Genomic DNA, 17,720 nt, shown 5'->3' with positions numbered 1-17,720 from the left:
AGTCAATGAATAAATATAACATCATATTTAATTATTCAAAATAAGTTTTATTTTCAAATATCCTCCTTCCTGTAAAATAATCTTGCTTCATTTATTCATTTTTTACTCCAAAAAATTTATTTTATTTTTCCTCTTTAGTGATATTACGATATTATCCCATCCCTAGTGTAGTTATATACAATTTTTATTTTTTTAATTATTATCTACAATCATGAGATATCCTTAGAATTTATTTTTTTTACAAATACTTTTCTTAATCTTAATATATTTATACTTGTTTGTATTTGTGTTTAATTTTTATCTCCATTTTTAAACAATTCTATAGAGTTATATTTATCATTTTGTCGTGTTCAACTTTTTTAGTCATACCATATCAAATAAATTCAATATATTCAAAATAGTAAATGATCTAATGAAAGTATTAATATAAAGATTCTGCTTCGTGATTTAAAGATTAAAAAAATCATGAATCTGAATTCCTTCTGTATTTTACTTTCAAAATAGTAAATATATATAAGTAAATAATCTAATTTCTATATTTTACTTCCAAAATAATCTATACCTATTTATAGATTAAAAAAATCATAAAAAATATGCTCGCATGTTATATATTTCATTACATGTATTTTACAGAAACAAAATTCTAGTTAAACTTTATAATAAAAAAAAAAACATAAATTTACCACATTATAGAATTTTATTTAATTTTAGCTTAATTTCTTCATGCAATGCACGATATTATAGTAGTGTACATTAACAAGCTTATCCAGTTGTCCGAGGATTCAAAAAATAAACAGAAGAGTTAAATTGATTCATGGTCAACGAATCAAGATTAAACTATTAAAAAACAATAGAATAAAAAATTCCATCTAAATGTTAAAAGGCTAAAATAAAACTGTCGAAATAATTTCATATCATAAACAAATAAAAAAAATGAGTTGCACTTACTTCAGTCATCCCACATTTTGTGGTAAAAGAATGTTTAATTCTCCTGACATGGTTCACATAATGGTTTTTGCTTCCAGAGTTTCGTTCATGATATTGAAAGTAATAGAATGGTAGGTTATCAATAAAATATGATTGTATAATTACTAATAAGAATAAAAGTGGTGCTTAACAAACTAACCATGTATTAATACGTATATTATGCTAGGACATATTAGTGGGTTTTTCAACTTCCCACATTACTTGCTACATAAAAAAATCTTCTAAAGTTCAGGCTCTATTTTTTGTCATTGGTTCGTTCCAAAGAGATCAGAAGATTAGTCGTATTGTGTTCCAATGATCCCAGCTGCTTGAAATAGCACGTAATTGATTATGTTGGACGCATATTAGATCACAGTTTTCATGCCAAGACTTCAAAAGCAGCAAGAGTGAGAAATACAACAGAATACTTTAATCACTTGATGAAATCAGCTAACAAGAGTGAGAAATGCGAAGCCTAAATGTTATACAAGAACTTTACAACAGAGAATCAGTTATTATCCTATACATTGTCCTTCGCAAAGCTACCACATCTACTTGTCCTTGTATAGCCACCCATTGTCACAAGACCACTGAGAGTGTTAGATTAGATTATCAGATGCCAGGCTCCCAGTGACCAAGGGTAGTTTCTAAATTAGTACTGTTTCCTAATCAAATCCAATTGTACATTCTTTCTGCTCTTTAACCCAATCCTTAGTCACTTACAAATTCTACACAACCTACTCAGTTCTGCCTCATTCATGAAAAGATACAACTACTGCTACAAATATTTACACAACTGATATGGTGTCACACCAAACCAAGCCACCCGCAATCCATCCTCCACTAAACAAGCTCGCAAAGACGGCTAGCCAGCAATTCTTTACTCTTGGAAAAACAACCACTTGAAATTATTTAGCCAGTTCATATTTAGGCACTACCTGTCTCATCTGATGATCTTCCAGCAGGACATATTCTGCCAACCTGAATATCATCTTCACTGAACATGCTCTCTTCACTAGAATTGGAGAATGGACCAACATCCTCATCCGATTGCGAGCCAGCTTTTTGTCTCCTCCTGACATCCTTCACTGCTCTTCCCTGAAGAGCAAGGCGCCTGCGCTTTCGAGCTTTACGTTTGCCTTTAGGGTACTCTTCTTTTTGCAACTCAAAGTTCTTCACTTCAACCTCTTTTGCACTTCTTCCCTTGCCATATCCATTATCATCAGATTCTTCAGCATCCAACTTACGCCTTTTCCTATTAGAATTTGTCTGAAACATTGACTCACTTTTAGATTGAAAGCTGTCTAGACAGTACATATAGCAGCAATGTCACAGAAAGTAAGCGAAGATAAAAGCAGGTCATCTTGCAACTTGTAAGGAAAGACTAAATGAATAAAAATTGCTTTAAATATTTTTAATCCATCCAAATATAAAATTTAGTTTGTCATTCAAAAATTATTGGTTTTGATGAGAAATAAAACTATTTTTTTAAATAGCCCCGATCATCATTTAATAATTATGTGAATTACATCTAGACATGTTACACATGTATATCACATCATATCAGTAAATTGCAATAGGGACTACTTTCTAAACTTTTAACTTCAAAACCCAGAAAAAATAAATTACAAGAAATAAAATCAAAATTCACTATATTTTTGTGAGGTCAACTGGACTACAAGGTACTGAATCCCATAATGTTGGAAATGTCAAATAGGTTTAAATTCTATCTCATAGATACTAGGACTTTGGATAGGATTAATGTTATATTTATAGTGATAAAACAAATTTAATTTCCTATTTTGGGGGGCATGTAGATTGCCATATCCCTGATTTTCATCTTCTCACTTCTGTAACAGGAGTTTGTATTCTACTTTTCTGTATCGCTTGAAAAATACAAATTATTCTCTTCAAAATAATAGCAATATGTCAGAGGACTTGTATTCTACTTCTCTCATTTGGTTCAAAGGATAGAAGGGGGTGGGGGGGAAGAGATGGAGGGAAAGGACAGTATTAATTCAAAGGAGAGAAGGGGAGGGAAAGGATAGTTAATACTTTGTTTCATGTAGATTCCCATACGTATAAATTATATAAGAACAAGAAAAATCTTGGATTACTTTTTGAAAAAAAAAGTAGAATTCCATTTTTTTGGAGTAAAAAGACTATTCCAATTACAATAGTAATAAAAAACAACCTTAATAAATGAAAGAAAGAGACATCTTTTATCCAATATCGAAGGATTTGAACCAAGATTTTCAGATGGATAGGATAGGGTATTCGTATATCTGACTCATGATTTAAATATATAAATTTATCTTCTAAAAAGGGAAAAATAGAATGAATTGATTGCAAATTATTATAAGATTTTACGATTTCTAACTCCTTTAAGGAAGAGATAAATAAATGTAGGGAAAATAGAATCTCCACAACAACAAATATACTATGATGGAAGAATGAGAGGTAAAATAAAATCTTGGGACAATTTAGTGTGCACAGTCCAGAAGTTATAAACCATTTTCCTTCCTTCCAAATTCCCCTAATATTGAAGGGACGACCGACAAAAATACAACATGAGGGATTTTGTTCCCTTTATTTCCCCTCTTCTCCCCTACAGATTTTTGAACCAAACAAGGTAAAATTAGGAAAATCCCTTCTCTTCCCTCTCCTTCCCTACATTTCTCTTCAACCAAACATTGTAAATCATTCAATCAAGAAACTTGGGAGATCTTCAAATAGGTTGATACAGAATCACACAGCAGATAACACAGAATCTATTGCTATTCTCTTTTTACCATTTCCTATACTAAAAATTGATAATAATCTAAAGATTGGGAATGAAACAAACAGAAAGAAAATGGAGGGCAACAGATTGATCAAATAGGACTAACATATCACATCCGGGCTGAAGTCAAATGCTTTATGCGGCAATAATAAAAATAAGTGCAACCAAGACTTCGATCATTCACAAATTGATGTAACAGAATTTTATAGAAAACTTGATAGTATAATTTGGTAAGTCACAAAAATAATTCAGTCCCTGTTGACTTGTTGAGGGTTTTTAAAATGAAATTTCCATCAATATTCAGTAAGCAATACCCAGTTGAAGAGTGATTATGTCAATTACATCCACATACCTTTGGACCCCGATCAACCAATCTTGCCCATTCATGCCGGTTCCTCAAACAATCAAGAACAGCCTGAGAGTGACTTGAGTATGCATACCGCTCTCCATTATGCTTCCTCAAGTTATGCCAGTGCTGTGATAAAACACAAAACAAACATGTTTACGGATAAGCCATTTCATAGTAGAAATAAAAAAAAAAAAAAAAAAAAAAAAAAAGAACTAACAAAGAATCATACCGGTAGCACAGCATTACAGAGTTCCACATATGTCATGCGCTTCCCTGTGCTCATAATTTCATTGATTAAACCTGCATTTGGATACATATGTATAGTAAGAAACTATCCACAATCTGCTGGATAGACTCACAAATTAATTTCATTTCTATTTCAGTATTTACCAAAAATTTAAAATTACAGAGATATTTGTTGTTTGTCTGACTACAAATTATAAGTTATGAAGCATGGATACCTCTCCTATTTGAAGTGTCACAGTGTTACACACTTCATTATATATCTAATTAAAAACATTTTTTGTCAGCTTGAATACTGAAGCTGTCACCTTTATACAACACTCAGACACTTGAACTGACACTTCTGTATCGATAGACAAACTAATACTTATTTTTTAATTTATAAAAGAGTCAGCTTAAAATCTAATTAAAAAAATAAGAAATAATGCCTCACATTTGTTGTAAGGCTTGTTATCATAGAAAAAACTTGAAAAGTTGGTTTGAGAAGGTGAATATCCCTTTCTTAAAATATATAACTACATTTCCTTATTTTGGGAATTTTTGTAAAGAGACCAAGTTCTTTGATGGTAAAATAATGTTAATACTCTTTTGTGAGACTCGTTATTATGAGGAAAAAATAAATAAATATGGACTGTCCCAGTGTCCTATATTTTAAACAAAAGTTGTGTCAAAGTGTATGTGTCTGTGTTGTGTGTAGTATCCATGTCAATGTTCATGCTTAATAGGTTACAAGAGTAGGTCATGCCCAGACCGACATCTATGATCTATATATGGTTTCTGACTGACTATATACAAGTTATATATGAATTCCTCTTCAACTTGAGATGTTTTTATCTCATCTCAAGAACCTCTATTAGTTAAGATGACTTCATGTATCATTGTTGGAGAAAAAGCCCTCGCACATACGATAAGGAACAAGGGACAAAATACACATAAAAACACATCACAAATAGAAATAGCGAAGAACACAAATTAACGAGATTTAACACTTCTTGCTTACATCCATGGAACCATCTCAAAAGTGTTTAGTAGGTCAAATAAGATCAGAAATTTTCTAAACAAACTTTAATAACTCTCCCCAAATAGTGTATTGCCCTATAAATCCAAGTCTTCAACTCAAAATTAAAAGGAATGATAAAGACTCTCACTCACAAGAGATTCTCTCGCATCTTCTGGACTTACATCTCTTCTACTTGGGTACAAGACCCTCTCTTCAACTTGGGATGGTTCTTCTCATTTCAAAAACCTCTATTTATGGTAGTGGTGATGACTTCTAATATCACTGTCAAGGAAAAAACCCTCTCACACGAGGAACAAAGGATAAAACACACAAAGACACCACAAATAGAAATAATGGAAGAAGAACACAAAAATTAGTGTGGTTCAAAAACTCTTGCCTATGTCTAAAGAACTGTTTCAAAAGTGTTTCACTATCTCAAACAAAATTACAAGTTTTCTAGACAAATTTGTAAATCTCTCCCCAAATAGTCTATCACCCTACAAATCCGAGTCTTCCACTCAAATGTTACAAGAAATGATAAACACTCACTCACAAGAGACCGTCTCACATCTCTTCTACTTGAGTACATGATCTCCTCTCCCTTTTGAACTTTGATGGTTCTTTTCATCTCAAAAACCTTTATTTATAATGGTGGTGATGACTTCTAATATCACTGTTGAGAAAAAACCTCTCGCATGCACAAGGATCAAAGTATAAAGCACACACAAAGACACACCACAAATAGAAATAACAGAAGAACACAAAAATTAATGCGGTTTGACACCTCTTGTCTATGTCTACATAATCATTTCAAAAGTGATTCATTATCTCAAATAAAATTTATAAGTTTTCTAGACAAACTTGAATTTTTTTTCCCAAAAATAGTGTATCACACTACAAATTCAATTTTCCACTCAAAAGATACAAGAAATGATAAACATTCTCACTCACAAGAGAGCCTCTCACATCTCTTCACCTGGGATGGTTCTTTTCATCTCAAAAACCTCTATTTAGTGGTGGTGATGACTTATTATACAACTGTTGGGGAAAAGTCCCAAGCACACATACCAAAGATCAAAGGATAGAATACAAACAAAAACACACCAAGCGAAAGAACACATATATTAACATGGTTCGGCACTTCTTGAATACGTCCACGAACTGTCTCAAAAGTGTTTTCCTATGTCAAATAAGATTACCATAAACTCCCCCTCAATAGTGTATCACCCTACAAATTTGAGTTTTCCACTCAAGTCATAAGAAATGATAAACACTCTCTCACTCATAAGAGACAATCTCACATCTCTTCTACTTGAGTGCATGACCTCCACTTAAACTTGGGTGGTTATACTCATCTCAAGAACCTCTATTCATAGCGGTGACTTGTAAAGACTTACCCTACAAATTTGAGTCTTCCGCTCAAAAGATATAAGAAATGATAAACATTCTCTCACTCATAAGAGACTCACATCTCTTTTACTTGGTTAGGTGACCTCCTCTTCAACTTGAGGTGGTTATTTTCATCACAAGAACCTTTATTTATAGTAGTGGTGATGACTTCAAAAGACTTTATGAATAAGCACTAATTAATTGCTCTTTACAATCCTAAGAGTCATCTCCTCTATAAATTATCACCAAACAGAAACCAAGTCACAATCATTTACATATCAATTAATATATCTCAAATTACTCACTTAATGATTGAAAATTTGAAATTGACATTCCCAACAGTATTTGTCAACATACTCCAAACATAAAATGAAGCTTTAGATAATTGGATGAGTTATAAATGCCCATAAATGAAAAAAAAAAATTCTAAGATCATTGTTCTATAACTATTAACCAACAAGGTTTGATCTTTATCGAGTCTTAGATAATAGATAAAGGAGGAACCCAGCATATTTTTTGTTTGAAGATTTAAAAATCAAAACAAACAAAAAATAGCACTCATTATTTCCCTGTCAGGAAGCTACCAGGTAAGGTGCGATGAACTGGCCTTCCAGCAGTTGTTGTATCATCATCAGATATATTCCTGGGCGAGTTATGCATAGATGACAAATTCTGATCCTCAGGAGGGGAGGATGGATCACTGTTTGCAATTGCAGAAGTGGGAGAAACAGTATTGCTAGCAATGGAGTTCGCAGCTGTCATAGATGCAAGGCTTTCTTCCCCTGCAGGAGCATCTTCCACATATGGCATATCTTGTTTCCTCTGATCAGAGGAGGATGGACCTTTCTCCTTCTCTATCCTTTTAGCTTCACCTTCAAGTTCCCGCAAACTGCTAGACCCATCTCTAGAAGCATCCTTGTGTTTTCGTTTAGATGCCTGTGCAAATATAATGGATTTAGTCACATTCTAGAGCCAAATTGACCATATTTATTGTGAAAGATTGTGAAAATTCTAGAAATAAAATTGGTGTACAAAGCCATGTTTATCGATCTTAGTTGTCACAGAATCCTACCAAATAATGGTCCTTTCCTCCGGCAGATTTTCGGCTCATTAGCGTGCTTGTAGCACTTGCAGAACTCAACTGTGGCAAACTACCTGCTTGCCGTGCTCGGGGTACACGAGGTACACGAGGCGAACTATTCAGTTCTTGATGCAAGAGCAGAGCAAGCTTACAACGAAAAAATAAAAGGATAAGTTAATAAACAAGAAAGAATATTCCATAGAGAAACTTCTTTGGAAGTTAATTAGAAAAATAGAAATCCAGCTCAGACCTCTTCGTCAGTCAGCAATGAATTTGTTATTGGGGAAGGATTCACTGATGACCCATGACTTTGGGTCAACTTTGAGGAAGTGTGGATGTTAGTTTGGTTTGAAATCTTATTCTGCACTTGTAAAACCTTCTGATGGTGCAAAGATGCATTAGAATCACTAGAGCCTAAGATATTTGCAGTCTGATGTGTCAATGGTTTAGAAGACGAAACATGAACAGAATCTCTCACGTCTGGAATGACTTGCTTTGAGACAGAATTTGGCACACTCCTGCTTGAATGCAATCCTTTTGAATTGGAATTCAAAGAAGATTTTGGTCGCTCTCTTACAGACTTCTTTGGATTGTCATCCCTGGCAGCATTATTTGTACAAGTTTCATTCTTTATGTGAATGTTACCATCAGTCATCACTCCATGCTTCGTAAAAGATTTAGGGGTTTCAGTATCTTCAGATTTGATGTCATGATCCAATCGTCTAGAGTTCGTGGTTGACAAAGTTGGAGATGATTTTCCAACACATGCTAACACTTTAGGCAGACATCCAGGTGCTTCAGATTTTGATGGATCTTTAACAGCATCTGAACTATCTTTGGTTTCTGAAAATCCCTTTTGTGTTTCCAAGGAACCTTCAGACCCCTCCAGTTCTTGTTTTCTATGACAAAAATCACCAGATAATTCATTGGGCTTATTGGTATGATCAGCAGGGATTACATCTGATGAAATGTCAACACTACCCACCTTATTTTCACATGATAGTAAACAGGGAACTGGAGCATCATTCACTTTAACAGTATCAGATGTGTCATCAGATGATTTTTCATTGCTTTTAAGATCACTGACAGGAGAAGAATGAAAATTTGGGGGCTTTCTAAACTTATCAACATCATCCTCTCTCTTCACCTTAACTTTGCATTTTGCAGAGCTAGAACCCATGTTACAGTCATGATCTTGAGAAACTTGGATATCCATAAGTTCTGGTGTAGAACCACAATGACCTTCTGTATGAGGACTCACAGCACTTCTTACTACTAAAGTATCATCTACATTATCAGATGCCAAGCAATCTCCATCCTTGTTTATAAAAACAAGAAATGTCATTAAAATGCAGTGTAATATCAAGTCTAAAGGCATTCAAGGCAAAATATCCATAAAATTATGCATGTACAAATTTAGTAAAAATAAAAATACCTTGAATGGTTAAAAATAAAATCTTCAGACACTAGAAAATAATCTACAGGCTCCCAAGAAGAAAATTTAAGTATCCCATATTTAGGCAATATTACAAGCTTGAGTATCTACAAAGCAGATGCCCTCTTCGGGGGGGAGATAAAGTCCTAGCATTTTCAGTAAGTACTCAGGAAATAATAAGAAGTTTTCTCAAATTTTACTTTCTTAAACCCAGAAACAAGTAGTATGCTATAATATAAGAACCTAGCAGAGCATAACCAATGTTGATGCAACCATATTAAATATGGAATGGGCACAAACAGGTTCACTAATTGACACATGATAATCACAAAACATAGATTTCCTTTGCCAATCTTTAATTATGGCAGTGTCAGTAATACACACCTTTTCTTTAGCTGAAGCATTTCCAACATAATTATGCTTTAAAGCCGATGTAACAGCATCATCAGTCTTAGAAGACATCTCCGCCAAAGTAGGAGCTTTATGACTAGCCTTCTCTTCTGCTACTACATCTCCAACAGAAAGACTAGGTCTAGACATGACAGGATTTAACGGTTCTGAAGAGTCCTCAGTAGTTGTCAAGTTGTTATTTGGCTCCTCCACGACAGTATCCACAGGTAAATAATCATCAGAAACATGTTCTTGAGCCGCTATGTCTTTTAAGTTTTTGTTCTTTATGCTCCGAGCATCAGCCTTGAAAACCTTCGGACCTCTGTCCCCATAAAAGTCCAATTGTTTTCCCTCACCTGTGGAATCAGGAAAATAAATAAATAAAAGATGGAATCAACAAGAGCAAGATGTAAAACACACCATAGTCAATGATGTTTGCTTGTGGCCGCATAATGAAACAAAAACAAATATAACTTTTTCAACCAGCAATTCAATAGCAGTAACAAGAGGGAATTACTGAACACAGATCTTGATGAAGATATGGACATTGGACAATAGGGAAAAATCAATATAAAGGCTTTAAAAAACAGGCTGCAACGACAATTGCAACCGGGTTTTCAGGGTCGTTGACTGTGTAACCGCATTTGCAGTCACATCAGTCCACAATATCAGGTACCACTACTGTTTGCTCATGGACACATAATGAAACAAAAACCTATATAACTCCTTCCATTTAATAACATTACCAAGAGGGAATCACTGAACAAAGATCTCCATGAAGATATGAACATTGGACAACTATGAAAAATCAACACGAAGGTTTTAAAAACTAGTCCATAACCACAATTGCAGCCGGGTTTTCGGTCTCTATAACCGCAATTGCAGCCGGGTTTTGGGTCTCTATAACCGCAATTGCAGCCACATCAGTCCACAATATCATGTATCACAACAAAACCACTTACAATTCTCCAATATAACAGCAACAAATAGCAGAGCAGATAAAAAAAGGAAAAAAGAGTGGCGTGACTGAAATAACCTGTTTTAGAAGAATGCTGAGTTCTCCTCTTGGGATCCGCCTCTCTGTCAGAGGAAGTCCTGGACCGCTTCTTCCCACTCCGGTCTTTGGAATTCGAAGCCCCGGAATCCTCCTTCCGGCGCTTGCTGTTATGAACAACCGGAGGCCTCAGCATAGCCCTCTCCTTCTTCACGGAACTGTGGACACGTGGCAGCGTATCCCCGCTCCCAAACTTGCCCGAGTCCAAATCCTTACCATGGCCAGATCTAGAATCTACCAAAGCCTCCACAGGTGAGTCCAATACAGGAGGAGCAGTATTCGCAGTGTCTTTGGCCAGAGACACAAGAGCCCCAGCCTCAGCCTCAGCCTCAGCCTCAGCCACATTATCATTATTATAATCCCGTTCTTGCACTTGTGGCTGTGCTAGAGAACCCTCTTGATCACCCTCTTTATCTTTATCGTTATCGTTATCAACGTTATCAGCGTTATCAACGTTATCACTATCGCTATCACCCCAGAAAGGGAACTCTCTGTACTGAAAATTGAACTTCTTAGGAACATACCCGGAGGCTTTCCACAGCTGAGGAGAGAAGATCGAGGAGGTGGAAGTGTTGGCGAATAGTGAAGGCTCGCCAGCGGGTGGGCCTTGGACATGGACCCGCTCCTCAATGGGCTTCTCCGTCCACAGCCTGGGCCGAGAGGGGAGGGCCTTCTTGTTATCGATCGATATCGTCTTCGTTGGGAGCTCAACCAGGAACTGCGCGAGCTCGTTCTCCTCGATGTTCGTGTGGTGCTTCGCCTTGCACTTGTCGCACGCGAAGGTGTCGTCGCCCTTGACGTAGCGCGAGCAGCGCGTGTGGACCCACACGCCGCACTCGTCGCACTTAACCATTTCCTCTCCGTCGTCGAACGTGACGCCGCAGATGCAGTCCACGGTCCACGAGCCGTCCACCCACTCGTCCGGCGGGTCCGAGCTCTGAGGGCGGTGCGATCGCCCGCCTTTCATCGTCGCGGCGGAGGAGGAAACGGAGCCGGAAGCGGCGGTGACGGCGCTAGACGGCGAGGGTTTTCGGATTGGTAGGTGCGACCAGAGACTCTGCTCTCGCCAGAGGAAACATGTGACGCGGAGAGAGATGGCAAGGGTGGAGAAGAGAATGAATCGGAACTAATATCCGGTTCTGATGTGGTGCATTTGATTTGGATCCAATTCGACTGTTCAACCCGACCCGGTGGGTGTTGTGTGACCCGAATCCATAACCGAATTGTTGTTGCGGTTATTGGATCGGGCATCCGATTCCATGCCCTTGTTGGCCATGATGGAAACTCTCCAAAAATATTATACACAAAAATGTAATTTTTTGGGGGTTTTTTATGAGGAAAGGATAGGCAGAAATGGGCTCGTTTTTGGGTTTTTTTTTTTTTTATGAAGCAAAGATACAGAAAAAGGAGTTTTTTGTTGTTTTATTGAACTAATAAGGTACTGGTGTGTTTTCATGGAATACAGGCTGATATTTTTCCATTATCAGAGTTTCACTTTCCTTTTTCTAATGAAGATGGTGATAGTCGAAAGATCGGGAAAGTTTTGTACTGACTGAAGCAATGATATGGTGATTCTTTGCTTCTTGGTAGGGAATGTGTGATGGTTTGGGAAGTTAAACGGAAGATGTCTAATAAATAGTCATCAACAAAGTGGGTGATCGTTGGGTTAAGTTTTTTCACAAAAATTAATTATTAACAAAATCAGCAAATATTTTATGATTATCCTAAAAAATCATATAAAGGATAATTTTGCTAACTTGAATAATTAAAACTAAAATATGGTAATTTGACTCTTTATAATTAATAATGATTAAGTGAGTAATATCGATCATTGATTGAAAAAAAAAAATCAATAATATTCCAATACATGTATGATTTATTGTGCATGGACATATAATACCAACTGTTAATTTTCTCATCAATGACTAAATTATTTATTTTACTTTCTAAAGTAAATTGTTCATACTTAAAGAATTGAAGAAAAAAAATCTACATCAATTGAAATAGTTTTGAAAAATTTAGAATTAAGTGAAAAATAAAACCAAATTAGTTTGTGTTTTATGTTTCTCAAAAGTTAAATCATGTTAAAAAAAACAAACAAACAAACAGGTGATTCATACATAAAACATAATATTTTTCATTAAAAAAACCCAAGTGATTCATATGTAAAACATAATATTTTCATTAAAAAAATGTGGATTGAAATAGGGAGGTTTTTAGGATTTTTTTTTGTGCATGTTTTTAGAAAATAAAGATGAATTTTTACATAATTTGATTTCTTAAATGTGATTTGGGTTTGACGTGTCACTAATATATAAAATTGATTTTCAATTTTTGTGTATACAAACTTTATTATTATTTTACTCTTATAAGTTATAAGTTATAATCACCTCTAATTCATCTCAAACCTAATCCTCTAATTGTTTTATCTATTATTTTTTCTTTTAAAAAAAATATAGAAAAACACAAAATGTTTTTCTTTTATACTAGTTAACATAATGCATGATATTGATGTGGTGGATGGTATGAATTTTAGATACTTAATTCAACATTAACCTTATATGTGAATAATTGTATTTTATAACTCATAAGGTGTCAAATTAAAGTGATTTGATATAAATTTTTTGAAAAATTATAAATTTGAAAGAATATAAGACCTTTAATGTGAAATAGTTGAAGAGTAATTCTATTTTGCATGGGTAAATATAAAATAAAATAAAAAATAAAAAAACAAACAAACAAACAATCAAAAGGTAATCTTGTGATTGTTTATAATTAAGTTATGTCCTCATATTACAATACATTTTTTTTTGACATCTCATTATTAGAAAGAAATAGATATATAATTAAAAAGTTATTTCAAGATAGTATATGTTAATCTAGAAAGTCAAACCATATTGTTCACTTGTCATTGTGAGTTTAGATAATCTTCTACTTATAATTTATAAAGATTAACATGATAGATTGTGAATTATATAGATAATAGTTTTCATCAATAGTTTAAGTTTAATTTTAACAACGGTGTCCGATCTTTATCATGTTTGATCATTAAGAATTTTTGGTCAAGTTTCTTCGTTATTAAATTATACATATTTACCATGTACCTTTAGTTTAAAAAAATCAATGTATATGTTGACCGCTAGAGAAAAGTTTTTTACTTTGAACGATAAAATAAATTTTGATTATCGATATGATTGATTTGATTTATATGGATGAGAGTATAATATGATATATTTATTTTTAATTCAATCTATTTCAACCAATCTTCGTAATCATATTATTTTGATTATCATAATTTTTAATTGAGTTACTATTTCTTTATTTTTTCTCTTTTATACTCGATGAATCATGAGTTTAATCTTTCATGAAATCAATTATGTATTCAATTAGTTGTAAAGTAAAAAAAAAATGTTTATTATATTATTATTATTATTATTTATTTTAATTGATTTTATAATTAATATAATATAATTGTATAACTATTGTGAATCAATGGACATATAAAATTAAAGGTCGATACTTATTACAAATTATGTAATAAATTGTTGATTCTTTAATTTATTATATATTAAATCTGGTTACTAATTTTATATATAGCTTGGTTGATTGTCCTTTAAAAAACAATTTCCTTTCAATTTTATGATATTTGTGTTTCATAAAAAAAATCCAATAATTATATATGTTAAATTGCATTCGATTTTAATTTTTCAAATATTGAAAAAGTATATATATATATATATATATATTTTTTTTTTTTTTTTTGAGATTAATTAGTTGAAACATGTCACTAAATTAACTTTTGTGGAAATTAATTTATTTTAAAATATAAAAGGTTATGATCTTGCAACTTATGTAGGTACTAGTTGACTTAAAAGAAGACTAATATTTTACATAATTACTTGTGCACTTGTGATGATAAATGTGTAATAATTATTCAATTTTGCGTGTGAATAATAAATCAAACTCATAAGAAGGTTTATTATTTGACATGTTCTTATTATTGCATCAAGATATCATTAAATAGTCAAAATTTTATCCAAAGATTAAATATTTATGTATTATCTATATATATGTATTTGAATTTGATTTTTATCTATTGTATTTTGAGATTTATATGAGTGTATCTTGTTTGTTGTTCTTAATTCAGTTATGAATGATCCTACAAATATTATTGTCAATGACAACTCTATTCATGTATTGAATAACTCAAACTTCAAGTCCTAAAAAAATAATATCTTGATAGTCCTTGTAGTAATGAATCTCAACCTTACGTTCAAATTAGACTTACCTTCACCTTTTACAGATACGAACACCTCTAAAAATAAGAGAAAAGTGAAAATGTGGGAGAAGTCAAATTGCATGAGTTTGATGATCATGAAGAAGGTCATTCTGAAAGCATTCTAAAGCACAATATCTGGAAACATAAATATAGTCAAGGAGTTTTTTTTGTAGAAATTGAAAAGAGGTTTGTTAAGAATGAAAAGTCTGAGATAGGTACACGATTGGAAAACCTAATTTCAATGAAGTATATGGGTAAGGGCAACATTAAAAAGTACATCATGGATACGTTTCACATTGCTTCAAAACTATAAGCATGTAGTATATAACTCTCTAACTTATTAGTGCATTTAGTTATGATACATCTTCCAACATAATTTAGTTAGTTTAAGATGAGCAATAATTGTCAAAAAAAAAACTTAGTCTCTGAATAAGTTCATCTCACATTGTGTTCAGGAAGAGGAAAAATTGAAGCAAGATGAGACAAAAAGTGTTCATATAGTCTTTACCTTAAAAAATAAAGGCAAGGGACTAAAAAAAAGAGGATAAGGAAGATGTAATTACAACACCTCAAAAGAAACAACAAAATAAATCAAATGAATATGAAGAAACAATGGTTTTTCTTTTGCTGAGCTATAAGGTATGTGAATAAGCATTGCACTAATTACCAAACATGGCGTGCTAAGAAAGGTATGCTTATTAACTTAGTTTTTTTTCTTAGGTTAATTTAACTTTTGTACCTAGAGATACATGGTGGATAGATTTTGGTGTCATAACTTACATTAGTATGTCTATACAAAGTTGTCTAAGTTGTTGAAAACCAAATGATGGTGAAAAATAACCCATGTAAGTAACGACAATATAGTTCAGGTTGAGGCAATTGAGAAATCTAAATTATTGTTTAAAATTAGTTTTTATTTAGATTTTGATGAAACATTTATTGTATCGTCTTTTAGACAAAACTTGTTTTTTATTTCTGCTTTGGACAAATTTGGTTAGTTTTGTTCATTTGAGGGTGGAAAATTTGGTTTGTTTCATAATTCAAATTTGGTTGGTTATGATTATTTATCAGATTATGATAATCTTTATTTAATTAGTGCATTTGTTTCATTTGATGAATTTTTACAATTAAGTACTTTGGGCATAAAGAAGAAATTAACCAATGAGAATTCAATTGCATTATGACACAAACAATTAGGTCACATCTCCAAATGGAGAATATAAAGACTTGTGTCAGACAAAATTCTAAACCTTTTAGATTTTATAGATTTTGATATTTGTAACAAATGTATGAAGGGGGAAAGAAATAAACAAAATGAGACTTGAGGCCAATAGGACTTTAGATGTCTTAGAACTTATACATACAAATGTTTGTGGACCGTTTCCTACGGTTGCATGGAATGATCAACAAAATTTTATAACACTAATAGACAACTTTTTGAGATATGACTACATTTATCTCGTCCATGAAAAAGCAAAGTCATTATAAATGTTAAAAAACTATAAGGCTAAAGTTGAAAACTAACTTAACAAAAGAATTAAAAGTGTCAGGTTTAATCGTGGTGGTGAATACTATGCTAGATATGAAGGTTCAAGTGAACAACGTCCCAAACTATTTGCTAAATTCTAAGAGGAATGTGGTATCATCCCATAATATATTATATTGAGTTCGATTACCATGAATGATGTTGCTAAAAGATGAAATAGAGTGCTAAAAGACACGGTAAGGAGTATGATTAGTCATTTTACTTTACTAACATCACTTTAGGGATAAGCCCTTAAAACTGTAACACCCTTAATAGGGTTTAAACAAAAGTAATTGAAAAAACACCTTACAAACTTTGGATAGGCAAAAAGCCTGATTCAAAACAATTACATGTTTAGGATTGTCCAGTTTTAGCAAGGCCTTATAGGTTAAATGAAAATAAATCAGACTCATGGTGTATAAGTTGCATTGTGTTGGATACTTTGAAAGATCCAGGGGTCAAAATTTCATGATCCCACAACTAAGTCGATTTTTGAATCAAGAAATGTTTAATTTTTTTAGGGTGTTGATTTTGCAAAGGGAGATATAGTTAAAAAAACATTATCTTTGAAGAGAAATATGTTTATATTCCCACAAGTGTTATTGGCATTATTTAGGATTCTCTTTCTCACTTTGATTAAGACACAATAAATAAAGATAAGGTCAAACCCCTCGTGTAACAAATTGTCATAGAAGAACAATTTTTTTCTCCTCATGAACCTATGCCATTAAGGAAAATCACTAAAGAAAAGAGAAATACAATACTAAATGACTATGTTATGTTTTTCATCAACCATTTTTGAAAACTCATCAGAATCACCAATATTAATATACAAATTCTTCAAATTTTTCGTACAATTACCACACGATTGAAGTTATTTTTGTTACAAATATTTTAGAGTATAAACTAATAATAATTTTATAATAATTTAAATAATTAATTAAAAAATATTTAAGATTGAAGTTATTTTTGTTACAAATATTTTAGAGTATAAACTAATAATAATTTTATAATAATTTAAATAATTAATTAAAAAGTATTTAAGTATTATAATACTTTTTGATTTGTACACAAATGAGCCATATGAAATGATTATTCATAATAGCAATCAACCATTTTCTCTTTCATTTTTTTTATATCTATTTTTATGTCATTTCTTCTTTCAACATCATTTTAGGTTTTATTTTCTCTGCTTTTCATTTTTCTTCGTCTCAAAATAAGTGAAGA

The 17,720-nt window shown here is 32.6% G+C and overlaps 1 protein-coding gene across 4 annotated transcripts; it reads right to left on the bottom strand.

Annotated features, from left to right (window-relative positions):
• Positions 1–1,374: 1,374 nt before the first annotated feature.
• LOC109788462 (RING/FYVE/PHD zinc finger superfamily protein) lies at positions 1,375–12,237 on the bottom strand. 4 transcript variants are annotated; one of them, XM_020347195.3, is made up of 8 exons: positions 10,672–12,077; positions 9,630–9,991; positions 8,061–9,128; positions 7,802–7,957; positions 7,314–7,665; positions 4,327–4,397; positions 4,101–4,223; positions 1,375–2,235 (listed from the first exon to the last, which is right to left on the bottom strand). In XM_020347195.3, the coding sequence occupies exons 1-8, from the start codon at positions 11,654–11,656 to the stop codon at positions 1,894–1,896; spliced, it is 3,459 nt and encodes a 1,152-aa protein (XP_020202784.1). In that variant the 5' UTR covers positions 11,657–12,077; the 3' UTR covers positions 1,375–1,893. The 4 variants fall into 4 exon arrangements, 1 of the variants encoding a protein (XP_020202784.1); XR_014427895.1 differs by lacking the exon at positions 1,375–2,235 and adding an exon at positions 5,523–5,622 and having other exon boundaries at positions 10,672–12,237; XR_002238737.3 differs by lacking the exon at positions 1,375–2,235 and having other exon boundaries at positions 7,337–7,665; positions 10,672–12,236.
• Positions 12,238–17,720: the final 5,483 nt, after the last annotated feature.

This window comes from Cajanus cajan, chromosome 7, assembly GCF_000230855.2.
Source record: "Cajanus cajan strain Asha chromosome 7, NIPB_CcT2T_4, whole genome shotgun sequence".
Lineage (NCBI taxonomy): Eukaryota > Viridiplantae > Streptophyta > Magnoliopsida > Fabales > Fabaceae > Cajanus > Cajanus cajan.
Note: the sequence above shows the minus strand (reverse complement) of the source record. Positions and strands in the feature narration are given on the sequence as shown.

Coding starts and splice junctions, on each gene's coding strand:
- LOC109788462 (XM_020347195.3), bottom strand. CDS start 11,656: ATGAAAGGCGGGCGATCGCACCGCCCTCAGAGCTCGGACCCGCCGGAC. Junction 9,992..10,671: donor TCAGCATTCTTCTAAAACAG/GTTATTTCAGTC, acceptor CTGATTCCACAG/GTGAGGGAAAACAATTGGAC. Junction 4,224..4,326: donor TCTGTAATGCTGTGCTACCG/GTATGATTCTTT, acceptor GTTTTATCACAG/CACTGGCATAACTTGAGGAA.